We start from the raw sequence: 24,952 nt of genomic DNA on the forward strand, positions 1-24,952 counted from the left end.
TCCTAAAAGAAAATTGTATACTCAGAGTAGTGCCTATGTGTTAAGAAAAGAGGCAGCTGCCTCAGGCCTCTCTTCGTATTGTTAATTTTGGGATCTCATTTTTTCAATCAATTGGTCTAAAAATCTTTATATATGTCTACTTTTATTAATATTTTTCTACAAATTTAATTGTATCATTCTTTTCCGGTCTAAATTATATATATAGTTTTAGCTTTTGAATATTCACTTATTTATTGTTTGTTGTGTATGTTTTATTTTCTACATACTTTTATCATATTTTTTTTATTCATTTGGTATTACAATGTTGGATACTTTTATAACTTTGAAATTACAGTTTTAATTTATTTTTATTAGCATGGGTGTGATTTTTTTGGATCATCATTCTTTGAATACATGTAAACAATCTGAATAAATATTTTTCATTAACTATTTTCATATTTATGTTTACTAACTTCACAATCTATACTATTAAAAGGGAAGCATTCTTAAAAAATCTACTTATGCAAGGTTGTTTGGACCTATTAGTTAGACTAACACCATATAATTCAGCCTATTTTTAAGCCAAAGTAATATTTCATACATCAACTCATAATTTCCTTAATGTACAAAAAGAGATATTGTAACTAACAACGATATTTTACGTAAATATTTTATTATTATTTTCTTAATACAGAAAATAACTTAAGGAGATAGTCATAACAAACGGATTAATATTAATGTACATATTTTTGGACCCTACATATAGATTATCGAACATATGATGCGTACCTTTGTATTAAAAATTTAACAATATTCATTGCACTTTTTAAGTGATATGTTATTCATGTATTTCTTGACTCTTTTTATGAAATGTTATCACAAATTTAATATCTGAAATTGAAAACTATATCAATACTAAAATAATTGGTTTTATAATAATGTAAATTGATAGTTGTAACTATGATATAAATATATGCGAGGAAAATTCATTTTTAAAATTGATAGTTTGTGTGTTAATGACAATGTTTTGAAAACCGAACGGGACACTGATTCAACATTGCACCTTGGTCAATGGCCGGACCAGTTTAATCGGTTTAACCGCTTAATTTTAATTTAATTTTAAATTAAGTAACTATATATATGTAAAGAGACGGGGCTGAGACACCAACATGTTTCAGGTTCGATCCACCTGCTGAGCGAAACTAAGTCACAATTATCTTGGTCACCTAACACGGATATGGGTCCATGCTTTAGGGCCTATTTGAATACCCGGAGAGAGGGTCTATCCTTGGGGATTAGTCTCGGTCTCTCCATGGGCCTAGGATACCCCCAGGTTAATCAAAAAAAAAAAAGTATAACTATAAATTAATTTTGATATAAGTTTATATCAATGTTATATTTTAAAAATGATATGAAAAATAAAATTCAAAATTCAAAAACTAAAACTAATTTATTTATATATGTAGTAGAAAACAATATTAAATTTTGATGAAATCTTATTATAATTTGCAAATTTTTTTATTTTTTAACTTGAATTTGCGAAAACTGGGTTTTAATATTGAACTAGATCCGATTTAACTCAAATTCAGTTTTTAGCACAACTCGAAACCAGTTAGAAGAGCGAGTCATGATCCGACTGGTTCGATCGTACGGTCCGATCAGATTTTCAAAACATTGGTTAATACAGTTCAATAATTAAAATATATATTTTTAATAATGAATATCTTTACTACTAGAAACATACATATCATCTTTAAATCTATTTCAAACAAATCTCACACTATAAAAAATAAAAAATAATAAAAACATTAAAAATCAATAGTTATAATGTGAAACAAAAAAATTATACTAGATTTAAAATTTTTTAAAATTTCAAATCCGCGCTTCTTAAGCGCGGGTCAAAATGTAGTAAGTTTTATTAAACCCCCAATTTTTAGAAGAGTTATTTTCACTCTAGGGCAGTTTTAAGTTTTCTATTACACTTTAGAGCAGTTGTTGCTCCTTAGACACTTTTTTCTAACTTTCTTCTAACTTGTTCTCTTCTTTTCTAACTAAAGTATAATTTAGTTATAATTAAGTGGACCCACTCAATATTTCATCTCTTCATTATTTTTTGTAACCACGTAAGCAATTGTGTAACCATATAATAAAAACATCGGTGATAGAAACGGCTTGGCCGGAAGCTGTCGAAGAGCTTCCTCCTTCACGCCGTGCTCCCCAACTAATCCGCCTCGCTCTGTGACAGTAATAAAAAGAAGAAGCAAGATTTACGTTTTTATCGTAGAAACAAAATCAGTTAGAGCTTGAAATCGTGTCTTATATGATATTATACATGTTTAAAGGTATAATAGGCAAGAAGAAAAAAAACGGATGATTAAGATGACGATAATGGCTGGCGGCCATAGAGGAAAATTGCAGAAAACCCTAATTGATTTTGGGGAAGATGAAGTTAAAATTACTAAAATACCTTTCATTAAAAATGATTTATATGTACATGATATGTTGTACATACAAATACAATATCCACATGTACAACGATTCATATGTACATGAAACGAGACATCCCTTGTTTAGGTTCCACGTTGATTATGATTTCCTGGAGGAGCATACCTAAATGGTTTTCCTCATGCAATCCATAAAGATATATAACATACATTTGTAAGTTATAACATTTGTACATTTAAATAGCATTCAAATGTACACACATATCGTTGTCTTCTTGTACAACGACTCACATGTACACCGGTGTATACTAGTATGTTTTTCATATATGTACATCGATGTGTACATACAAAAATTGTTCATGTGTACTTTTTTTTTTGTAACACTGTTCATGTGTACATATATGATTTATTCGAATAAAGTAAACAAATTCCATGTTGCATTTTTGTTGTTATGTACATCTTGTTCATGTACACGAGTATATTGAGTAACCACATGAATATGATCTTGGCATCTTGTTCAGTGTACATGTGTACATGAGAAGACGAAAAGAATCTAAATGTACATCGTGCAAACAATGTATTTATTGTGTTAACACTATCTACATTATGTTAACATTGGTGTGAATTCTAAAAGTCGTAGAAGCTTAATTTTTTAGATAGAAAATCTACAAAAAGTTGTATATCAGAATCATCAATGTGTACACATATATTCATTGTCCACATATACACTATTTTACAAGGACCAAAAGTGAAAATTAAAGAAACTTCATCTCAAAGTTCAACAATGGCGATCAATATCTCGATGCAACAGCGGCTTCGCTTTATAGTCCACCGGAGGTAACAGAGAGAGGCTAAGATCACGGCAAAGACGTAACATACGTCATCCACCGGACTTGAGACACCGCAAAAGATAAGTCCCGTGGAAAAAAGGAGACTGTGGCGGTGGAGTTCGTTGTGGCTGTGATTTGCGGTGTATAATAAACATAGCTTGACATATCTCAAAAGATAGATTGAATAATAAAGATATTGATTATAAACATATTTTATTAAAAGAATGTTCTGAAAAAACAACATTGATTTTACAAAAAAAGATCGAAGAACTGAAGGAAAAGAAACGAAGAAGAAAATACATGGGACCCACATTCTTTTATTTAGTTAGTTTATGACTAGAAAATGAGTTTGGTTAGAAAAAACTGCCTTAGTAGCACAAACTGCCTTATAGTATAATATTAAAACTTGAAATTGTCTCTTAGTGTAATATTTCTTTTTAGAATTGTCTTAGGCCCCATATGGTCTAGGCACGACACTGATGATACTATGGCATATTAGTTATTTTGTCACTGTATTTTCAAAAAGAAAATTACCTTTCAATAATGATATATTGGTCAAACCATTTTCTGGCAATCTCCAGCTATATGGCCGACTTTTCCAGAGCTGTAACATGTTCCCTGTTCTCGGCAAACTTGAGCTATATGGCTGACTTTTCCACAGCTCTAACATGTTCCTTGTTCTTGGCAATCTCAAGCTAGATGACCAAGTTTTTTTTTTTTTTTTACAGTAAAAAAAATAAAAAAAAATTAAAAAAAAAAAGAGTTTTTTTACAGTTTTGACATTTTCCCTTTTATTGGCAATCTAGAGCTATATGATCACCACCAAGACACCAATACCTGTGATGACCCTTCATGCTACATTGACAACAATATATTTGGTTAAGCTTATACATGTATCATTTAAATCGAGTTTATAAACGTTTTAAAATGATATGTTATTTATCAGAGTACAAAAAACCTGAATATACATTAGTTCCTTTCTCCACTGTTTCTTCTTCCAAACATTCTTTTGTTTGTGGTGTGGAAGTAACATTTCAAGGTCCATAGTCACCATCTCCTATCAAGTTGCAAATGTCCGAACATTCCACTAAGCTACACACACACAAAGCAACAACAAGAGTACTCATGAACTCCTGACTCCTCTAGGTTAAAGATTCATGCTGAACAACAAACTTTATTCACTTCTCTGCGTTTTTGGATTTGGGTCGTTGTATCCTCTGTTTCTTGCTGTCTTCACCAGAAACATTTCCGGTACATTCGATAGCGTCTCACCATCTTGCGGAGGAGGAGGAAGAATCTCTGCAGAAGCTACGGACACTGAAGCCATAATCGTGGCTGCTATGGCCCCAAACGCCGCTGTGGATATACAAACTGTCGCTGCAGCCGATTTAGTCACCCAGCAGCTATGACACTGATATCTACTACTTCGGTTGTTCAATAGATTCAAACGGTAGAGAGAAGGATACAGAGTGTGTGTTATCATTACTTAACTGGTTCTTTTGATCTCATCAGATTCTCTGCGTCTTGTTTTCGCGACAAGGTTAACCTAGTGGTTCTTGTTGAACACTCTATCTTGTTTAGACACTTGTCAATATCTGGTGGCTTGGAATTTAGAAACTTTTCAGACTTCCACGTATGCCAGAATCTTATGCTTACATGACACAATCACACACAATTTAAAACAGTAGTAATTAACCATAAGACTAATTCAAGAACCAAATAACTATGATTGCAACTTACAAATGTGATTACAGTTTCCTCAAAACAGAAAAGACAAAAAAGTGGAAGAGAATCAAAAGACAAACACTCTATCTCTATCTTACTTTTCTTGCAAGAAACAAGTTAACGTAACTGTATATGTTACACTATTGCCATTCCCAAATCAGAAATGGCAATTTTACAAGAATACAATATAAATTACTATAAATAGAAACAAGTGAGGGACGTGTGTGTGCGTGTGTATAGTATATAATCATAAGATCACCCAACCAAACCACATCAAATCTACTGACCTTGAGACTCGAGACGCTCTCATCTTTGAAGAAGACTCGACTTTGCTCTTCTTCTTCTTCTTCTGCTTCTTCTGAAAATCAAGTCTCACTCTGGGCACATGTTAAATACAAACCTAAGCTAAATGCATCATTAGTCTCTAACTGCCTTGTCTTAATCTTCTTCTTCAATAAGATAACGATCAAGTTGTTGGAGCTCTCAGTGAAAGGGGCAACATATCTTGTTACCTTTGAGAGAAAGGAACTTTGATTTGATCTTTCCAAATGTACAAGTTTTGATTACCCTGATCCTCCAGCGACTTCCGCAGCTCTCTGTCTCATCATTTCCATCACAGCTGCTCTTCGCCTTGAATCTGATTGCTGCTGTAATCTTCTCAGATGCTCCTTCAGGTCACTGAATGAAAGAGAGAGAGAGAGAGAGAATATCACAACCATCATCAACACAAAATTCAAATGAACCAAAGTGGTTTGATGTATTTCATGGATCATCATAAAGTCGTTTACCTGCAACGAGGTACATGGCACTGAGATTCCTTGCAGGCCCGAGCGTGGAGTTGCAGAAGATACCACATTTTCTTGCATAGAACACAGCCTCCCGAAGCACGCACTTTGCACTGTATACCATGTCGGAATAGTCCCTTCACTTTCCGGCAATTTGGATACTGACAATTTGCAGAACGACATTGTGATGCATGTACCAGAAGTTCCAGCATTTTCCTCAGCTGCAAATTCAAAAAAGAAGAGAACATAAAACAAAGAATGTAACCAAGAGAGAAGCAACACCAGCTCTCAAAAGAAACAGTATTAATACCTGCAAGACTCGCAACTGCCTTGCTTCTTTGTTCTGAGCATTTTGATCAGCTAGGGATGGATGATTAGTCAACTTGTGAGGATGATTAACTCCACCATCTCTACTGTAACAAGAGTTGCACACATCGTAGTCTGGACATACTTCACAGCGCCAGCCTTGACCAGTTTCAATGTCGAGGTGACACGCATTGCAGGTCGTGACAAACGCAGGAGCAGTTGGGTTATGCAGATGATAAAGGACCATCATTGATGAATGTTTTGCCCGCCTCAACGTGTCGTACTGATAATGGTTCCCTTGACAAAGACTCAGAAACGCTTGCCTTGTGTCGAAAAACTCGCTTTCTAGTATCTCATCTTTGTCCCTTGTATCTGCAGGAATATCTGTAATCTCAACCTGCAAATACAATCCCACTAAGATTCATGAAACTGATCACAGACAAAAGGTTAAGGACGCTATCCTCAATAAGCAAATGCAACTCACAGGGTACAACGCATGCTTATCCCTGAAATTAGCAGGATGCCTTTCCCTGTCTTCACGCCGCTGTTCAGCTTCATAACACCTGAAAGGGAATCAGTAAGATTCTTATGTGCAATCATGGTTCTAAAACTTGTTCTAGGCAGTAACTTAATCCTACCCGAAACGATTTCTTCTTTAAAATCCAATTTATATGACTCAACTCGGTTTAAATCGGTTAAATAAGTCTAAATCTAATAAATTAAGCAATAATGTTAGTACTCTAATTTCTTTTGTTTTCTATATCTAATCTGATAATTCATTATTCATCAAAATAATTTTCTAGGCCTAGTTGATATCCTCTACAAAGCGCCTAGTTAAGGCCTAGCGATTTCTTAACATTGTGTGCAATTCAACAATAAAAGTAAAGAGCAGAAGAGAAAGGGAATAGTTCTTACTTATCACAAATCTGAAAGTATTTGCACTGACTGCAGAGCCAACGATTTCCAGATACCATCAACATACAGCAATGTGTGCAAGAAGGTTGCAGGTGGACCATGATAAAGTCCTCCTTCATAGGGTGAATGGTCTCACCAAGCTGGGAACAAAGGTGAATATAATATTACCAAAACAATAACAAAAAGATAGTAAAACGCATAGAAAGTAAAGATTACTTTATGCATTAGCAGCAGATCCTTGGATGCATTCCCAGATAAATCAGTCTGCCCAGAAGCTTTTAGAGCCCTTTTTGTAATTGTTTTCTTTAGCATTCCTTTCTTATTCCCCTTTCTGCCATCTTCTTCTTGACTCATTTGGTATATAAGATCCTCTGCTGCACCTGGCCAGTAGTCACCATCGAAATACGGGAGCCTAGCTGCAGTAACCTTAGCTCTACATTCACCGGTTTGCATAAAGAAATGGTCATATAGATTTATAGTTTCTGCAACAATGCCTTCCTTTGAAGCTTTTTTCAACATTGCTAAGTACCTGCAATGAACAACATGAGCGTTTGGATTATGTAAATGACTTTTTTCATAGAAAAACTTTATGTTTATTCCAAAAAAGGTAACCGAACTAACCACTCTCGTAGTTTATCAGATTTTGGCGTCTTCTGTATTTCTGGATGGCAATATAAGATATAGTCCTCGCCCTTGAGAGGCGGACAAGCCCATATGTAGCAGCTCGTGAAACCACGCAACTTGCAGTATTCTAGGTAACCGATCTAAACACATGATCAAATCATACCCTTAATCCTTCAAAAAAGAACACGGATATTAGCTAATGACTAATGTTTAAGAAGACCAGGACTTACCAGGATTTCGTGGTAAACGAAAGTGCGCAGGGCCTCTCCGTAATAAGATCTAACCTCGGGTCTAAAGTACTTTACAGAATCCAAATAAGAGAGATAAACTCGGCGTTGATTAGGAAATGCGCATTCAGAACCAAACTCTTGGACGTACATCCCAAATAAGCAAACTTCTACACCTTCAATCTTTTGGAACAACAGAACCACCTGGCAAAATAAAATGATGTGTGAGAATGGATACTTCAAGAAAGAAATGCATAAATTCACGATGAGCCTTGATCATTCTTTACCTTGGACTTGTATGCAAACTCTGTTGGGTAACTATCTTCCCGAAAAATTTCAAGAAACCGAGGTTTGACTTCCAGCTTCTTGTCAACAGATGAAACAACTCTAATCACAAGGGACTCGGCAGTAGGCACCTCATCAAAACTTTTTCCTTGAGCCCTGGCTCTCTCTGTTCTTTCCTGCTTCAGCTTCTTAAACAGCCGCTGCTCAATATGGTCACTGAGAATTGTTTTCGGAAGGTCTTTCGCTCCAAGAACAGCACTCTGAGGTAAAGGCTTCCTCTTACTTTGTTCCACTTCTGCTATATAGCAATAAGGGCAGGTATACTCAGCTTGCCCTCCGTCATTCCTTCTCCCATTAAACAAAGCACAGATCTGATGCTGCCAGGCCTCACATTTATCACATTGGACCCACTGCAAAGGTAGAAACAGATTACAGAATGTACTGAAAATCAGGAGACAAACACAAAAAGAGTGGATAGTCGTTTACCCATTCTTCGGTCTCTTCATCATTTTTCTTTTTCTCGAGTCTTGCCTTAGGTATGGGCGTCCCCTCAGCGAGTATAGTGTCCCCACGGGATTCATTATAACATGGAATACAAAAGTAGTGACGAGTGTCACCAGCTCCTACGGTGTAATACATAGCATTTCTCTTGATGCGGGCACCACAAGGGGTACAATATATAGGTGGCGGCTCAAAGGTAAGCTTCTCCACTGCACATAGTTGACATGAGTTCTCACTCATTGAATGCTCCATAGCCTGATTCTTTTCTGCTTTGGCTTTACTCTGCAAGCACATAAAGAACAGATTCATCATTAATCAAATATCTTTTTAAGATAGATATGGACAAAAGTGCTAAACGGAATAGCTAAATCCAAACCTGGCCAACCCACTGACGGAGACCACGGATATGTTCTCTCACTTGCTCAGGGGTGAACAATTCAGTTAATGAAACACCCTTTATCTCTGCTTTTCCAGATTTTGGTGGAGGTTTAGACTCTACCAGACTTTCTTCCTTCAGTGACTCAGATACTTTCTCCATTTTGCACTTCTCTTGCCGAGGTGAGGCATCGGGCAAATCTTGTTTAACAGGTTCAATGACTGGTCTTTGCTTGGGAATATTTTCAGCAATTCCACTTTTTCTCTCTTTAAAACCGGGTCGTGCCTGTACAGAACCTTCACAAACCTCAGCTTTCACTTCAAAATACTTTGAAGATGCACGTACATCACTGTGCCTATGATCTTTCCTTTCAGCATGCTGAGATGATGATTGTGCTTCTGTTACGGAGATAACAGAGCTTTTACAACTTTCCGTCTCAACTTCGACGGGTTGAGAAGACTGCTCCACCTTCAACCGTTTCAAAGAAGGTTGCAAATGATTTGAAATATCAGCACTAGGCGAAGCACAAGAGAGTGCTCCAGCAGAGGTCTGTACTGCATCATTGGATATTCCACCTCCATTTACTGACTTCGCAGCACCGCTTTCGGTTTTTAAACGAGCTAGGGACCGAGCATTTGCCTGTTGCTGTAAGAAGGCCTTCACAGGAATACACACAGGGCAGTTGGATTCCTTACAACTTCGATGGTGATTAATCAGTGTCTTCGTGGGGCGGCAACGAGGATATGAACACTGAGGTGCAGCGCAACTGTCCATGTGCTTCCAGAGCTTCTGAACCGTAACGCAATTCCGCTCGGGACACTTCCCTTCAGGGGCTTTGCAGTTGCGAGCATGGCGTAGGAACAGGAGCCATTTCTGTTGGTTTCTAAATCTCGGATCTTGGTTTTCGTTTCCATATCTACAAGTGGTACCAACAGGATTCTGAGGAGTGGGAGATTCTGATGTAGTGGAGATGTGACTTTGACCTATAATAGACCCTCCAGACGTATTATTGGGCTGAGCTTCATCCGTTCCTGACATTCTTTGACGGAAATCATCTTGAATGTGCCGTTCGTTCGACATACTATTAGACATTTGAGTATGTTCTTGTGACTGAGATTGCCAGTGACCTTGCAGACCGGATTCTGATTTCACTCCAACAGAAAGGTTGTTAAAACTGTTAATAGAGTCGGAAGCCATACCCTGCGGGTGCAACATCTGCTGTATCTGTTGGCTATTTTGGGGAACTGGTGTGCAAATATCACTCTGACTTGTGGCAGGGAGAATCTGAGAACCTGCATGACGGTCATCTGCGTTGTTCTGGTATTGATTTTGAAACTGAGAAAGCTGGAACTGCTCATGAGTTTGGGAGTGGATAGAATTGCTAGGGTTCTCAATTCCAGGTTCATGTTTAACGTGTGTAACCATGTCAGAGGCCACATGGTTTTGCCCAAAAGCATCTTGACTCATAAATCTCTGCTGCTGCTGGCTCTGCTGCTGCTTCAATTGCCGTTGCTGTAGAAACTGCTGCTGATGTTGTTGAATTTGATTAGGTTGTTGCTGAAACCGATTAGGCTGTTGCTGAAATTGCTGCTGTTGATGTGACTGCAAAAGTGTACAGAAATGAATTACAATCCAATATTCTCAGATTGACAAAGTGACTTTAGTGCACTTTTTGCAAATGAATGTGAACTTTGATCAGTCCTTACCAGAGAAGAGCTATTTCCAGACATAGACTGAAAACTTGCCGTATTGGTATTCTGAGTATCTGTCAACGTCCCAACAGATGTTGCAGCACCATACAAATTTCCAGAATGAAAAGGGTCAACGTTATTTGTGCCATATCCTTCACCTGAAAGAGTAAATAACATAAAATTAAGCTTTCGGATGGACACACACCCAAAAGGAGTTACAGTGCATATGAAACTAGACAAGCAGAAAAAGGGAGAGGGAATAAATATTTACCCTGCATTCCTGAACGCTGAAGGGTATCAACACTTTTTGCATTCATCCCAACACCACCGTTTATGGAGCTGTTAGACACATTAGACATTTTTTGCTGCATCCCAGGTCTAAGGCCAACACTCATTTGACTCCCAAGATTATGCAAGATACGACTATTTTGGCCACCCATATCCTGCCTCGGTTGTTGTTGCTGCTGCTGATGAGGCTGAGGAACCATCATGGGAGCAGCAGAAAATCCAACACTATTGTTGGAATTGGAAGCTTCAACATTCAAGTAAGACTGGGTATTGCTATTAATACTGTTGTTGACAAATCCAGGGGTAGGCATCATCTGGCCAGTATTTCTTTGCGAGCTCATTGATGCAATGTTCCCTCCAGAACCAAGACCAAAGTTACTCGATGAATGCTGGTATCCATTAGACATGTTACCTGCAACACAACAAGTAAAGGTGTTCAGAGTAACTATGAAAACATTCCGGATATTTTATATAAGTTGTCATGAAAGAACCTCCGAGCATGCCACCAGGATTTAGCATGTTTGCAGTGTTCATAGCAGTAGTTGTGATGTTATTACTTCCATCCATTGCAGCATCAACAGAGGACGTCATCATCATATTTGGATTCCCACCACTATGTTGTAACCCTGGAGTGGGTATCATTGTTCCAGCCGAAGAAGGATTAGCATGTCGCTGCTGATTGTAGTTATTCATATGTCTGCCTTTGATTAGACTTGCCAGCCGAGATTCAAGGGTCGACTGATTTAAGTAATCTTCCTGTAGAGTGGTACACATTAGGAAAAAAAAAGTGCTCAAATCTTAGGAAAAAAATCTGTTAAAAATACATGAATCTTTTTAAAAATTACCTTTGAGTTAGCAATTTTAAACAGCCCCTCCTCTAAGCGTCTAGCAACATCCATATACTTTGCCTTTGATGCATCATCAGCTGGAGATGGTTGTTTTTGCTGTAAGATGCTGAAACTGGGAAAAAAACATAGCCAAATAGGAAGAAATCAATATGACACAGACTGCAATCCAAAAAGAAACCACCTAACAAACACAACCACAAGCTTACATCTTGATTCGCATGCCTTGCCGAAGTCTCAAGAGGTCATTGTCATTACGTGAAGGTCCTAAACCAGGAGCACCACCACCACCACCACCGTTAACTAAATTCTGCATTTGGGAGTTCCCATTCTGCTGAGACATGTTCCCTTGGTTCGAAACCTGTCCTGACAAGTGCGCCTGAACATTCATTGGGTTAACTTTTTAAGTCTTCTTCTTCTTCTTCGCCTTGTTCTAGTTCTTGTCGTAACTAACACTAACAACCACCGCATAACTCTCCACCTCTCCTCCACAAGTCACAGCATCCAAATTTCATCTCCTGAATCAGCTCTTCAGAAAAGTCCGAACTGAAACTGATTCAATTTGATCTCAAAAGTATCAACAAGCAATTAAAACCAAACTAATCGAGTAAATGTCGAATTTGAACTAAAAGCCCTAAAACTGCAAACCCTGACCTTTGAATTGATACACAAAAGGAGCAATCCTTCGCAAGTAAGAGCAGAATCGAACACCGATCGCTTGCTACTAGGTTCACGACGATGCGACACGTGGAACTCAATCAAAGCGAGGATCAAGCTGTATACGAATGGAAAAAGAATTGAAGACAGTTGTTCACGAATCGGAGGATTTTTCTGGGTTCAAAGTTCGTCGAATTAGGGATTTAGTTTTTTTGTAGGACTAGCTTCCATTTGGGGATTTTGATTTTTTTTTTCTTACTAAAATAGTAACAAAAAGGACACATTTAAATATTAATTTTGATGTCTGAAATGCGATAATTGGCGCAACAAAAAGGCGCAAAAAATGAAAAACTCGCGCCGCAAAATGTTTTATCGGAGAGATCAGGTTCAACTAACTACCAATTATTGGATATAGATAATTATCCACTTATAATATTTTATTATATAACTTTTCCTTGAAGTTAAAGTAACTTAGGATGAAAGTACCTTGGGGCTAAAGTACTTTTCCTTGAAGTTAAAGTAACTTGGGATGAAAGTACCTTGGGGCTAAAGTACTTTATCTCTTCATATTATTTTATAGTTTTTTGTATACTATAAATATGGGTGAACCCTTTTGTAATGAGATCATCCAAAAAAAAAGAAATAAAAGACAACAACTTTTACTCTTTCTCTCTTTCTCTTTCGTAAAAACACACCCACACATAAAATAACAAAAGAGAAAGTGGTCCCATCTCATATCTCTCACTTGTCTCCATCGCCAATTACATATATATATATATATATAAATCAGTTCCTCTCTTATTATTTACAACACGTTATCAGCACGAAGCTCTGACCAACTGAAGTTTATTAATCCAAAAAGTTCTTAAACCAGCCGAGGTAATGTTTAAATTTATGTATTTTTAATATACTTATTTTATTTAAATTTTATTATTGCTTCGGAGTGAGAGGCTGGACCTTCTCCATTCGGGATGATAGGCGCTGCCTTCCCCGACTGATCGTTATGGTAGGCTATGCCTTCACGATCAGAGAAACATGTGGTAGGCTGAGCCTCCCGATTTTATTTATGCTATTTAAATTCTTGCAATTTAAATTTCTGCAATTTAAATTTCTGCAATTTAAGTTTATGCTTTTATTTTATGCCTTTAATTTCTGCATTTAAATTACGCATTTAAATTCTTGTAATTACTATAACTATATATATTATTCTATGAATACAGTTATCATGTCGAATTTGACAAAGCTCGAAATTAATGCCCTGGATATTATGGGAAATAATTATATGACCTGGGCAGTGGGTGCAAAAATGCACCTGAGAGGAAACGGGCTTTTGGAAACCATCGATAGTTCAAAAACGGTGTCGGATGAGAAAAAGGCTAAAGCCATGATATTTTTACGACACCACATCCATGATGGTTTAAAGGATGAATATATTACGAAAGAGGATCCTTGTGACCTCTGGAAATCTTTAAAAGAGAGGTTCGATCACCAGAAATATGTGATCTTACCGAAAGCTAAACACGAGTGGATCCATCTCCGGTTCCAGGATTACAAAAGTGTTAGTGAGTTTAATTCCGCGATGTTCGGAATTACTTCGAGGATGATGTTATGTGGAGAGAAAATAAGTGATTATGATATGATCGAGAAAACTCTCTCCACGTTCCATCCTGAAAATGTAATCCTGCAACAACAATACCGAGTGAGTGGATATACCCGTTACTCGGAGTTGATGCAAGTCCTCCTTGTAGCGGAGCAGAATAATCAACTCGTGACTTTAAACCATCAAGCTCGTCCCACTGGATCTGCTCCATTCCCTGAAGCGAATGTTGCATCATCCAGTTATGATAATAGGAGAGGACGAGGTCGTGGACGTGGTGGAAACCGTTATCATGGTCGTGGAAGAGGACGAGGAAGAAGATTCCGTCCCTATGATGAAAGAAATAATAAAGACTTCCACGAAAATGAAAGGAATGAAAAGGGCCAGGATGATAAAAGGCAAACGGGAACGGTTTGCTACAGATGCGGCATGAAAGGTCATTGGGTACGTACCTGTCGTACACCAAAACATTTAGCCGATCTGTATAGAGAATCCCAAAAGGGAAAAGAGAAAGGAAGAGGTGAAACTAACTTCATCTCTGATGAACCTGGGCCATCCTTTCATGGTTTAAATGATGATACTCATCTCGACGTATCAGACTTTCTGGTTGAACCAGAGAGTATCGATGAGTAATATAAATAGATGTGATATAAGTAGACTGTATTATAGTATCTATATATTTTGTTGTAAGATATATGTTATGTTTGTTATGTTTAATGTTTAATAATATATGTTTTATGAATATTTTAAATTCAGAAAGAATGCCAAACTTTGAGACTATGGATGGAGATTTGTGTTTGGCAGATAGTGCGTCAACGCACACAATAATCAAAGATAAGAAATATTTCTCCAGTCTCAAAATAAGAAATTACGCTGGAAGCGTAAGTACAATATCTGGTAATGCAAAGATTATTATGGGCTCTGGAAGAGCGAAATTTTCAATGCCAGGGGGAACGATATTTGAAATAAGTTATGCATTGTATTCCCCCAAGTCTCATAGAAACTTGTTAAGTTTTAAGGATATCCGAAGAAATGGATATCATATTGAGACTATGAGTAAAGATGGCATTGAATTTCTTTGCATTAAGTCCGAGAAAAAACATATACTTGAAGAGTTAAGAATGTTATCCTCTGGACTATATTGTACAAAATAACCATGACTGAGTCCTATGCCGTGGTAAACATGAAGTTTACTGATACATTTAAAATATGGCATGAAAGGCTAGGACATCCTGGTTCAGTCATGATGAGAAAGATAGTGCAAAATTCGAATGGCCATCCGTTGAAAAACGGAAAAATTTTGCAAACGGGCGAGTTTACATGTAATGCATGTTCTCAAGGAAAGCTTATAACTCGGCCATCACCAGCAAAAGTAGGCAATGAATCACCAATATTTTTAGAAAGAATACATGGTGATATATGTGGGCCGATCCACCCACCGTGCGGGCCATTTAAGTATTTCATGGTATTGATTGACGCATCTAGTAGATGGTCAAGTGTGTCTCTTTTGACGACACGAAATACGGCTTTCGCAAAGTTCATTGCCCAGATAATAAAGCTGAGAACGCAGTTCTCAGAATATGCCATTAAGAAAGTAAGGCTTGATAATGCTGGTGAATTTACATCGCAAGCCTTTGATGATTATTGTATGTCAATGGGGATTGATGTGGAGCATCCAGTCCCCCATGTGCATACACAAAATGGCATGGCCGAGTCATTGATAAAACGGTTGCAGTTGATTGCAAGACCGTTAGTCTTGAGAACAAAGCTCCCAATTTCTGTATGGGGTCATGCTATATTGCATGCGGCTGCACTGGTTCGGCTAAGACCGAGTGCATATCATAAGTACTCCCCTTTACAATTGGCATCTGGACAAGAGCCAGATGTATCCCATCTCCGTGTCTTTGGGTGTGCGGTCTATGTTCCGATAGCTCCGCCACAAAGAACAAAAATGGGCCCACAAAGGAGATTGGGAATATATGGGGTTATACGTCACCAAGTATAATAAGATATCTGGAACCAGTAACTGGTGATATGTTTACGGCAAGGTTTGCCGATTGCCACTTTAATGAGGATGAATTTCCAGCATTAGGGGGAGGAATTAGAGAAATTCCTAAAGAGATTACTTGGTGTACACCGTCGTTGTTACACCTTGATCCCCCTACGAATCAAAGAGAACTGGAAGTTCAGAAAATTGTGCATTTGCATAATTTGGCAAACCAGTTACCAGATGCATTCACAGATACAAGAAGGGTGACGAAGTCATGTATACCCGCTGAAAATGTTCCATCAAGAGTTGATGTTCCTAAAGAACAAACTGATGGTAACAGAATGAATGAACCTAGGGTTCAGTTAAAGAGGGGGAGGCCAGCGGGTTCTAAAGATAAAAATCCCCGAAAGAAAAAGAAATTGGATGAACAAAGTAAGGTTCTAGAAGAACCTGATACTGAAAAATGTCTGAAAGAAGACATAGATAAAGATGGTCCAGATGACGAGAAGGGAACAGAAAAGTATGAGATTTCCATCAACTACGCCCGAGATGAAAAGATATGGATCAGAAATAAGATAAAAGATGTTGATGGAATGTTCTCCTTTTCTGTGTCCAAAGAGATCGATCATGAAAATGATGATCCCGATCCAAGGTCCATTTTAGAATGTCAAAAAAGACATGATTGGGAGGAGTGGAAGAAGGCCATTCAAATTGAATTACTCTCCCTGAATAAAAGAAATGTCTTTGGACCTATAGTCATAACGCCTGAGAATATAAATCCTGTTGGGTATAAGTGGGTATTCGTGAGAAAAGTAAATGAGAAAAATGAAGTAACACGATATAAAGCCCGATTAGTTGCCCAAGGTTTTTCTCAGAGACCGGGAATTGATTTTGAGGAAACGTATTCCCCGGTAATGGATGCAATTACGTTTAGATTTTTGATGAGCCTAACGGCGTCTAAAAATCTTGAAATGCATCTCATGGACGTTGTGACTGCATATTTGTATGGATCGTTGGATAACGATATATATATGAAGCTCCCTGAGGGATTGAAAATGCCTGAAGCATTGAAAGAAAAATCCAGGGAGATTTGTTCGGTCAAGTTACAGCGATCACTATACGGATTAAAGCAATCCGGACGCATGTGGTACAATCGCTTAAGTGAATATCTTTTGAGTAAAGGATATGTTAATAATGCGATATGTCCATGCGTTTTTATAAAGAAATCGTCATCTGGCTTTGTGATCATTGCTGTATACGTTGATGACCTGAACATAATTGGAACTCAAAAGGAGGTTGATGATGCTCGAACTCATATGAAAGAGGAGTTCGAAATGAAAGATCTCGGCAAGACAAAGTTTTGTCTTGGGCTCCAGATAGAGCATCTCCGAGAAGGAATATTTGTGCATCAATCAAACTATACGAAAAGGTTATTGAAACGCTTTCGTATGGACAAAGCGACTCCTTTGAGTACTCCAATGATTGGTAGAACTCTCAATGTTGAGAGTGATCCTTTTAGGCCCTGCGAAGATAGCGAGAAGATATTAGGTCCAGAAGTACCTTATATGAGTGCTATCGGTGGGCTGTTATATCTTGCAAACTGTACCAGACCAGATATAGCTTTTGCTACTAATCTACTTGCGAGATATAGTTCTGCTCCTACTCGCAGACATTGGGACGGAATAAAGCACTTATTCCGTTACCTTCAAGGTACAGTTGATTTAGGGTTAATGTATTTAAGAAAACCCGAGTTTGGTATGGTTGGTTTTGCAGATGCAGGATACTTATCAGATCCTCATAAAGCTCGATCGCAAACCGGCTATGTTTTTACAATTGGTGGAACTGCGATCTCTTGGCGGTCTCAGAAACAAACTCTGGTTGCGACATCTTCGAATCATGCTGAAACTATTGCACTTCACGAAGCATGTCGAGAATGTGTGTGGCTTCGATCAATGAGTCACCACATACAAGAATCAAGCGGAATAGTCAGCGTGAAAGAGCCGACGAAATTATTTGAAGATAACTCGGCTTGTGTCGCTCAACTCAAAGAAGGCTACATCAAAAGCGACAGGACAAAGCACATCCCTCCAAGATTTTTCTCGTACATAAGGGAGCTCGAGAAAAATAAAGAAGTGGACATTAAATATGTACGGTCATGCGACAATCCAGCTGACTTGTTCACAAAAGCGCTTCCGACTACAACGTTCCGAAAACACGTCTATAGTATCGGAATGCGGCATTTGCATGACCTGTGACAAGAAAGCTAGATCCACTATTCTCAGGGGGAGATTACGGGCAGTGTACTCTTTTTCCCTTGTCATGGTTTTTATCCCAATGGGTTTTTCCATGACTAGGTTTTTAACGAGGCACTACGTAAAACAAAGTGGATAATCAAGGGGGAGTATTGGATATAGATAATTATCCACTTATAATATTTTATTATATAACTTTTCCTTGAAGTTAAAGTAACTTGGGATGAAAGTACCTTGGGGCTAAAGTACTTTTCCTTGAAGTTAAAGTAACTTGGGATGAAAGTACCTTGGGGCTAAAGTACTTTATCTCTTCATATTATTTTATAGTTTTTTGTATACTATAAATATGGGTGAACCCTTTTGTAATGAGATCATCCAAAAAAAAAGAAATAAAAGACAACAACTTTTACTCTTTCTCTCTTTCTCTTTCGTAAAAACACACCCACACATAAAATAACAAAAGAGAAAGTGGTCCCATCTCATATCTCTCACTTGTCTCCATCGCCAATTACATATATATATATATATATAAATCAGTTCCTCTCTTATTATTTACAACACCAATATGTATGTTCCTGTCCGTCCGATCAAAACTTTTCTTAATTTGCAACTTCACCTTTATAATTATCTCTTTGAACAAAACATCCTGATTCTTCCAAACCTAAAAAAATCACTGTACTTAAACCAGAATTTATGAACCGATTACACTGTACAAATCACTGTTCAAAAAAAGTGCAAACCATTAAAACTAAATGTTTTATAGAAGACTATCAACTAGACTAGACGAATTATTCAAAATTTAAGTTGAACTTAAATTTAAATGAACCATTGATTTATTTTATACTTCATATGTTGCAGAAAGATGTATATTGTAAGATTTTCACAATTATTAATAAAACATATCAGATTTTAGTTAACAGTGCATTATTTTCATAGCAGACCAGATCTTTGTGCAGCTGTCTTTTCAAGTATTCATTCCTTCAACAGCTCAACTAGTTTCATAGCAATAGACAATAATTATTTCAGAATGAGGTGGAGGAAAAATAGTAAAAGACAATATCTTGGCTTGTAAACTCAAATCAGCATCGATGAAATGCGCAGTTAAACTGAGATAACCTTCAATGGTAATAACCCTCCAAAGATTTGTTGTCAAACAAACCCTACTAGAAAAATCATTTAAGATTTTCTTAAGTTTTTGTTTTTTATCCTCATAAATTTTCAACACATCATAACTGTTGTGTTTCTACTCCAATACTGCATAGTAGAATTAGCATTAAAAAAAAATCAATCCAATCCTCTTATATGGAAGATCATATTCTATAATGGTCATTGCTATCATCTCACGAAACATCATCATATCAATCTTTCGAGAAGTTTTAGGTGTTCCAGCAGATTTTAGACAAATATCCATGTGACAAATCAAACTTGAGGTTCCATTTCGACTAAGATTTAAGCAATAAATCTTTTTACAAAGGTTGCATCTGATATTGGTTTTACCATCATGTAGTTTTCCTCCAATTATAATGAACTTTTCCCAGCACCTAGAGACTCTACGACTATATTGAACTCGTTTTGGTTGTGTACATTTGTTAGTCTCTAAATTTTCTATACTTCATGATCTTCTATATCTTCATCCATCACATCATTTTGACCATCATCATTCAAATCCATAGCTTCCATTTTCTTAAACAACAAAATATTTAAATGGGAAAGAAGCAGTCATCATAGTATATAAACAAGTTCTGACCAGCACTAGGTTCATATCAAAGATAAATAATACCTTAAATCTGAAGATCAAACTGAGGCATGTAGCAAGTGAAGGAAATCTGTAAAGGATATATACAAGATATATCCATGAAAACAAGATTCATCATACAAACAATGGAAACAAGATACGTGTGTCATTAACATACGTGTGTCATTTGTCACTTTCTTTATATAATGATGCTTTTAAAAATATGTAAAACAAGCACTACAAGATTAATGAAACATAAACACACAAAACCCACAACACATAACGAGATTGACTTAAGTTAAGGGACTTACAGTTATGGTATGAAAGTTTACAAGCACTACAAGATTAATGAAACTGAAATATGACAAACACAAAGAACCCTTACATTTATAAGATAGACATATACACTAATAGACTACTCAGTTTATAAGCGCAAAATTTTTTAATCAGAGAGACTTCATGAGTTATGATTACTCAGTTTCATTGTTTCATTGCTTCACTCACGACCATCAATAATCTTAAGCCATGGAAATGAGATTCATCATCATCACTAATCAAACACAGAATCCTAACCTTACTATGAAGAGAGATGAAACCCAAAAACATGAACACACAAAACCCACAACACAGAACGAGGTGGATGACTAGTTAAACCCACATAACCCGAGATCGAAGTTAAAACTTGAGAATCATCCCTGAAATCGTGAGGAGAAGAAGAAGTCAGACGTAGAAAAATGGAGACAGAGCTAAACCTCCTTATACGTAGATGACGCATTTACCAGGAACAAAAACCTTCAATCAAAAACGAGATTCGGTTTAAAGAGTTTCGGTAAATCTTCAATCGTAAACAAAGGAATGGTTCGAAACTTACCTTGATTCATCTATCTAAGGAGAAGACATAAGGAAAGACTCGTGGGTAAAAACATATAGGAATGAAGAAGAGAAATCTGGGAAGGAAGAAGAGAATCGGGGAAGAGAATAAGAGAATCGCAGAAGAGAAGATCATGACTAATTTTTTTTCAAATTGTCTAAATTCTAATAATGAAATGTTTTGGGCCAACCCAACATCCATTTAGTTTGGACCAGTTAGCCCATGAGTAAAGTTGGTCTTTAACCCAATTAGACCATAAGTTATTTGGGCATGACCATCACCAACCTATGTGTTGTTTGGAATGGTTTAACCCATGGTTGGCCCAACCAATTGTCAGTTCTAGCGATTGACGAGGAAGAGAAAAACTGAAATCTTCAAAACAAAGAGCCTTCAAAATAAAATTCAATTTCACCCTGAATTTAAGATATTATTACAATTTTATCCTGAATTTAAGATTCAGTGTAGTCCATGCCACAGTGGCCATTGTTTTTTTGAACCGGTGATAGAATCGGTTTATGATTCAAACCGAATTGTTCCCTTTCAACGGACACAAACAGAAAATAACTACCGAGTTACAGAAAATACACTTCTATGAGAAGTCTTTACAAAGAAAGATTGTTAAATAGACTAGTAAACAATAATCTTTAGTCTTCTACATGAAGACTGTATGTTCACATTCATCATAATAATAGAGAAATAAGTTATTAAAAAAAAAGACTAGTGATTTGGTGCAATGTAGAAAGGGTCTCAGGAGTTAACGTAGATTTTAATTGGTGACTGAGAAGTCTTTACAAAGATTGTTAAATATTTCAGTTTAGTCCCTGGCACACTAGCTATTGGTTTACTGAACCGGTAATATAACCGGTTAATTGTTTAAAACCGGAACGTTCCCTTTTAACGGAAACAAACAGAAAATAACTACCGAGTTACAGAGTGCCAAATACTTAAGGCACAGACTTCTTCATCACCATTGGTCAACTGAAAAGTCTTTACAAAGAAAGATTGTGAAATAATATTTTAACAGTTGAAGTTGATAGATTAGTGATTTGGTGCAATGTAGAAAGAGTCTCCGCAGTTAATGTGAGACTGCATCAGAGGATTCCATCTATCAAAAACTATCCTCCCACCACGCCCAATCCTCCCCTTGAACCGACTTGGAGGTTGACCAGTGGATGAATCAGGTGCTGGAGGAACGATCCCTGCAGCTGCCAGTTTCTCAGGAATCAGCGGTTTTGTGAACAACATCACCGGTTCATTAGGATCCTAAAGGCAAAAAACCAGTACAGTTGCTTGCTTTAGTGATCAAATTATAGCAAATAGACAGATAGGTGGTGTTGTAAAGGGAAGGTTTTTAACCAGTTTGTGAAGCCAATTGTGATGGGAGGAGTGTCGTCTTCTAACTTCTTGTTTTATGCCTCTGGGTTGAGATCCATTTGTGAAACGAGAGTTAGGGATAATGGGAGGTCTTGTGCGTACATGTGTGCTAGTGTAGTCATCTGAGTCCATCAACTCTTCGTCGCTTGAGCCATATTTGTAAGATGTTGTTGCTGGTTGAAATCCATGCCGAGCATAGCTATCTTCTAACAGCTCTGTTTCATGCTGCAATCTCAAACTCAAATATCAGACAAAGCATCAATAAACAGACAGAGAAAAGGGGTTAAGGAGTAGTAGTAAGTAAGTAAGTACCCTGTATTGGAGTTGCATCCTCTGGAGGCTAACCTCACCATCCATGATATCCCTCTTCTTTTCTTCTCTCTATAGAATTAATAACATCAATTAACAACTTTTGAGGATGCCACCCTTTTGTTAAGATACGAAATGAAAGTTACATACAAGTCATATAACTCTTAAAAATTGTCATAAAGAACACCTTAATGAGAGCCTCCAGAATGGTCTTTGCTTGGTCAAGATTGCGTCTAACCTGTAACAATATAATCCCAGAAGTTAACGCTAAGTGCTCAGGTTTCAGGAAATTAAGACTGGTTCTCGAGCAAGAAAGCCTCTGGTTACCTGTCGAAGCTTTTCAAATGACTGCACATTGTTTTCTCTCCTCTGCATCTATAAGTAGAAAGCCCTTATCAGTGTTTTTTCTTTCTCTAGTTGTGTTAAATACACAAAGTATTAAGATAACAGCCTACCCTTCTTGTGTGGAGTCTGTGAGCTTTCTCTCTTGGCCTAAACACATTGTAGGGATTCGTGTCATTCACCGGTGGAGGAGGCTATTCGACACAAAGAAGCAAAACTTTAAAACCATTCTAACATGGGACTTGATTGTTTCAACCCTATAAAATGGTACAAACCTGTAAACGCCGCAAGATAGGCTTCTGCCATCTTTTGCGCTAAGTTCACATTAAAAAAAAAAGAGAATGAAAACATTTGCATTAGTCTTGTAGCCAAACGTGCTATGGATTTATAACTGGTTTTTGATCTGAAAAGTAACAGTACTCCAATCACAAGGATTATGCATATAATTCAGGAATCCAAAGATTTGTAAAACAAAGTTCATCTCACGCCGTCAAAATTGATTTTTAAAGTTATCATGAACCTATGCAACACAACATCTGTATCAAGAAAACTCATAATAACCAAAGGATGCCAGATAAGGCTCAAACCTTGCTTTTCCAGTAGTTGAAGATAGCCTGAAAGACTCCATAATTAATTGACAGTGATTGCAGGGCCTGTGATAAGAAGACAACAACGCTTCTGTATGAAAGTAGGTTCCAAGAACAGAAGATATGATAAGACAATGAAACAAAATAGAAGAAAAGGTATATACCTCCATAGCAGCATCAAGCTGCAAACGCACATGAACCGGAGAGCTAAGGGTAGGTGTGATAACACCAGCTCTTTCCCTCGTTTTGTGATCCAACACCTCTAGCTTAAAAATAATGCTCTCAAGCCTGTAAACATGATACAGTCACTTTTGAGTATATAAAGCCAAGTGATACATCTAAGATGACAAGAGTATACACTACAGAACACGATAGTCAGATGGGTTAGTTTACATTTCAGGTGAGAGCTCCTTGTTATCCTTATCAAACTCATAAAGCCAGTCATCATCCTCGTTGTCAAGATCATACTCCACAAAATCTCCAAGCTCAGACCGAGCTGCAGAAACATAAACACAGACTTAAAGCACCTTCATCGCAAGAACACAAAAAACAAACCAGAGGAGGTTAATGGGTACCTCCTCTTGCACGAAGATAAGAAGCAGGTTGACCAAAGGTAGCTAAGTAATCTCTTTCATATGTATCCACAACAACAAACTGAGGTGTGGGTATCTCTGAAGCCAGCTTCTTGCTTGGCACTGGATGCTGCACCTGTGCTTATACAACATTTTTAACATTACTAACAAATGATTGAAAAAAAACGAGTTTAGAAGAGAAGTTTCAGGAACAGACCTCATTGTCAACATCTACAGAAGAAGCTAGACGCAGGAACTGAGAGTTTCTAGTGGTGGAAGTCGGAGTGTCGTCGTCTTCAAAGTCTTTAAACGATTTCAAAATGGGAAGCTTCTTGTGAATGTCTAGTGGCCGTGGCCGGAAAGAAAGCCTACTCATTTCACCTTCCTCCCCACGAGATAGAGATTAGCTCTATAGAGATTAGCTCCTTTACACGAAGAGACAACGAAACCAATAGGATTGAAGCAATTGGACGAGGATTTTAGGGTTAGGGTTTTTTGAATTGAATCAGGAAGGGACGAGAAAGAGATCAAATTTTCGAATCTCTTGCTCGTCGTTGTATAATCCCAATTTCTAGGGTTTTACTGCCGGGGGGAAATTGCGGCGGTGCTAGAAAAGGAAACTCGTACCCAGACCCAGAAGGTCAACAATCGAAGAAGAGAGGAAAGCGTAAAGGAAATTAAACAAAAACAAAATAAAATGTGGAGGTTCGGTAACAAACATATAAGGAGGGAAAACTTACGGGTTCGATTTCTCCAACTTTTATTTTCCCCAAAACATATTTATAAGGGAAATTATTTCTTACGAACAAAATATTACACTTATTTTCTTCTTTTCGAAACAAAAC

General features: G+C 37.3%; 4 protein-coding genes across 6 annotated transcripts; 2 read left to right on the forward strand and 2 right to left on the reverse strand.

The window, feature by feature from the left end:
• Positions 1-4,960: 4,960 nt before the first annotated feature.
• On the reverse strand, positions 4,961-12,735 carry LOC111198135 (histone acetyltransferase HAC1-like). Of its 2 annotated transcripts, none has more exons than XM_048773932.1 (17): positions 12,476-12,735; positions 12,031-12,367; positions 11,822-11,936; positions 11,468-11,732; positions 10,960-11,388; positions 10,704-10,846; positions 8,998-10,599; positions 8,607-8,903; positions 8,123-8,530; positions 7,839-8,039; positions 7,606-7,748; positions 7,201-7,513; positions 6,985-7,124; positions 6,554-6,632; positions 6,074-6,466; positions 5,767-5,984; positions 4,961-5,656 (listed from the first exon to the last, which is right to left on the reverse strand). In XM_048773932.1, the coding sequence occupies exons 2-17, from the start codon at positions 12,210-12,212 to the stop codon at positions 5,542-5,544; spliced, it is 5,043 nt and encodes a 1,680-aa protein (XP_048629889.1). In that variant the 5' UTR covers positions 12,213-12,367; positions 12,476-12,735; the 3' UTR covers positions 4,961-5,541. The 2 variants fall into 2 exon arrangements, with proteins under 2 accessions (XP_048629889.1, XP_048629888.1); XM_048773931.1 differs by having other exon boundaries at positions 12,031-12,373.
• A 285-nt stretch (positions 12,736-13,020) lies between these two features.
• On the forward strand, positions 13,021-15,204 carry LOC125602011. The gene is made up of 2 exons (XM_048773933.1): positions 13,021-13,357; positions 13,699-15,204. The coding sequence occupies exon 2, from the start codon at positions 13,704-13,706 to the stop codon at positions 14,706-14,708; it is 1,005 nt and encodes a 334-aa protein (XP_048629890.1). The 5' UTR covers positions 13,021-13,357; positions 13,699-13,703; the 3' UTR covers positions 14,709-15,204.
• A 2,339-nt stretch (positions 15,205-17,543) lies between these two features.
• On the forward strand, positions 17,544-18,320 carry LOC125602012 (secreted RxLR effector protein 161-like). Its single transcript, XM_048773934.1, has one exon. It carries the CDS (start codon positions 17,544-17,546, stop codon positions 18,318-18,320), a length of 777 nt encoding a protein of 258 aa, XP_048629891.1.
• A 3,439-nt stretch (positions 18,321-21,759) lies between these two features.
• Positions 21,760-24,865, reverse strand: LOC125602022. 2 transcript variants are annotated; one of them, XM_048773939.1, is made up of 12 exons: positions 24,325-24,865; positions 24,111-24,243; positions 23,929-24,031; positions 23,700-23,823; positions 23,536-23,601; positions 23,224-23,262; positions 23,062-23,142; positions 22,934-22,975; positions 22,794-22,844; positions 22,610-22,678; positions 22,280-22,522; positions 21,760-22,186 (listed from the first exon to the last, which is right to left on the reverse strand). In XM_048773939.1, the coding sequence occupies exons 1-12, from the start codon at positions 24,481-24,483 to the stop codon at positions 21,962-21,964; spliced, it is 1,335 nt and encodes a 444-aa protein (XP_048629896.1). In that variant the 5' UTR covers positions 24,484-24,865; the 3' UTR covers positions 21,760-21,961. The 2 variants fall into 2 exon arrangements, with proteins under 2 accessions (XP_048629896.1, XP_048629895.1); XM_048773938.1 differs by having other exon boundaries at positions 21,850-22,186; positions 22,934-22,981; positions 24,325-24,859.
• Positions 24,866-24,952: the final 87 nt, after the last annotated feature.

The sequence above is a fragment of the Brassica napus genome, unplaced genomic scaffold (genome assembly GCF_020379485.1).
Source record: "Brassica napus cultivar Da-Ae unplaced genomic scaffold, Da-Ae ScsIHWf_2718;HRSCAF=3482, whole genome shotgun sequence".
Classification (NCBI taxonomy): domain Eukaryota; kingdom Viridiplantae; phylum Streptophyta; class Magnoliopsida; order Brassicales; family Brassicaceae; genus Brassica; species Brassica napus.

Bases quoted from the DNA above. Each gene is read 5' to 3' on its own strand.
- LOC111198135 (XM_048773932.1), bottom strand. From the start codon at position 12,212: ATGAATGTTCAGGCGCACTTGTCAGGACAGGTTTCGAACCAAGGGAAC. The intron at 11,937-12,030 runs GTAAGCTTGTGG...TTTTTTTCCCAG, and splicing joins CAAGGCATGCGAATCAAGAT to TTTCAGCATCTTACAGCAAA. The intron at 8,904-8,997 runs GTTTGGATTTAG...ATGTGCTTGCAG, and splicing joins TCCGTCAGTGGGTTGGCCAG to AGTAAAGCCAAAGCAGAAAA.
- LOC125602022 (XM_048773938.1), bottom strand. From the start codon at position 24,483: ATGAGTAGGCTTTCTTTCCGGCCACGGCCACTAGACATTCACAAGAAG. The intron at 24,244-24,324 runs GTCTGTTCCTGA...GTATAAGCACAG, and splicing joins CTGTAGATGTTGACAATGAG to GTGCAGCATCCAGTGCCAAG. The intron at 22,187-22,279 runs GTTAAAAACCTT...TTTTGCCTTTAG, and splicing joins ACAATTGGCTTCACAAACTG to GATCCTAATGAACCGGTGAT.
- LOC125602012 (XM_048773934.1), top strand. From the start codon at position 17,544: ATGATTGGTAGAACTCTCAATGTTGAGAGTGATCCTTTTAGGCCCTGC.
- LOC125602011 (XM_048773933.1), top strand. From the start codon at position 13,704: ATGTCGAATTTGACAAAGCTCGAAATTAATGCCCTGGATATTATGGGA.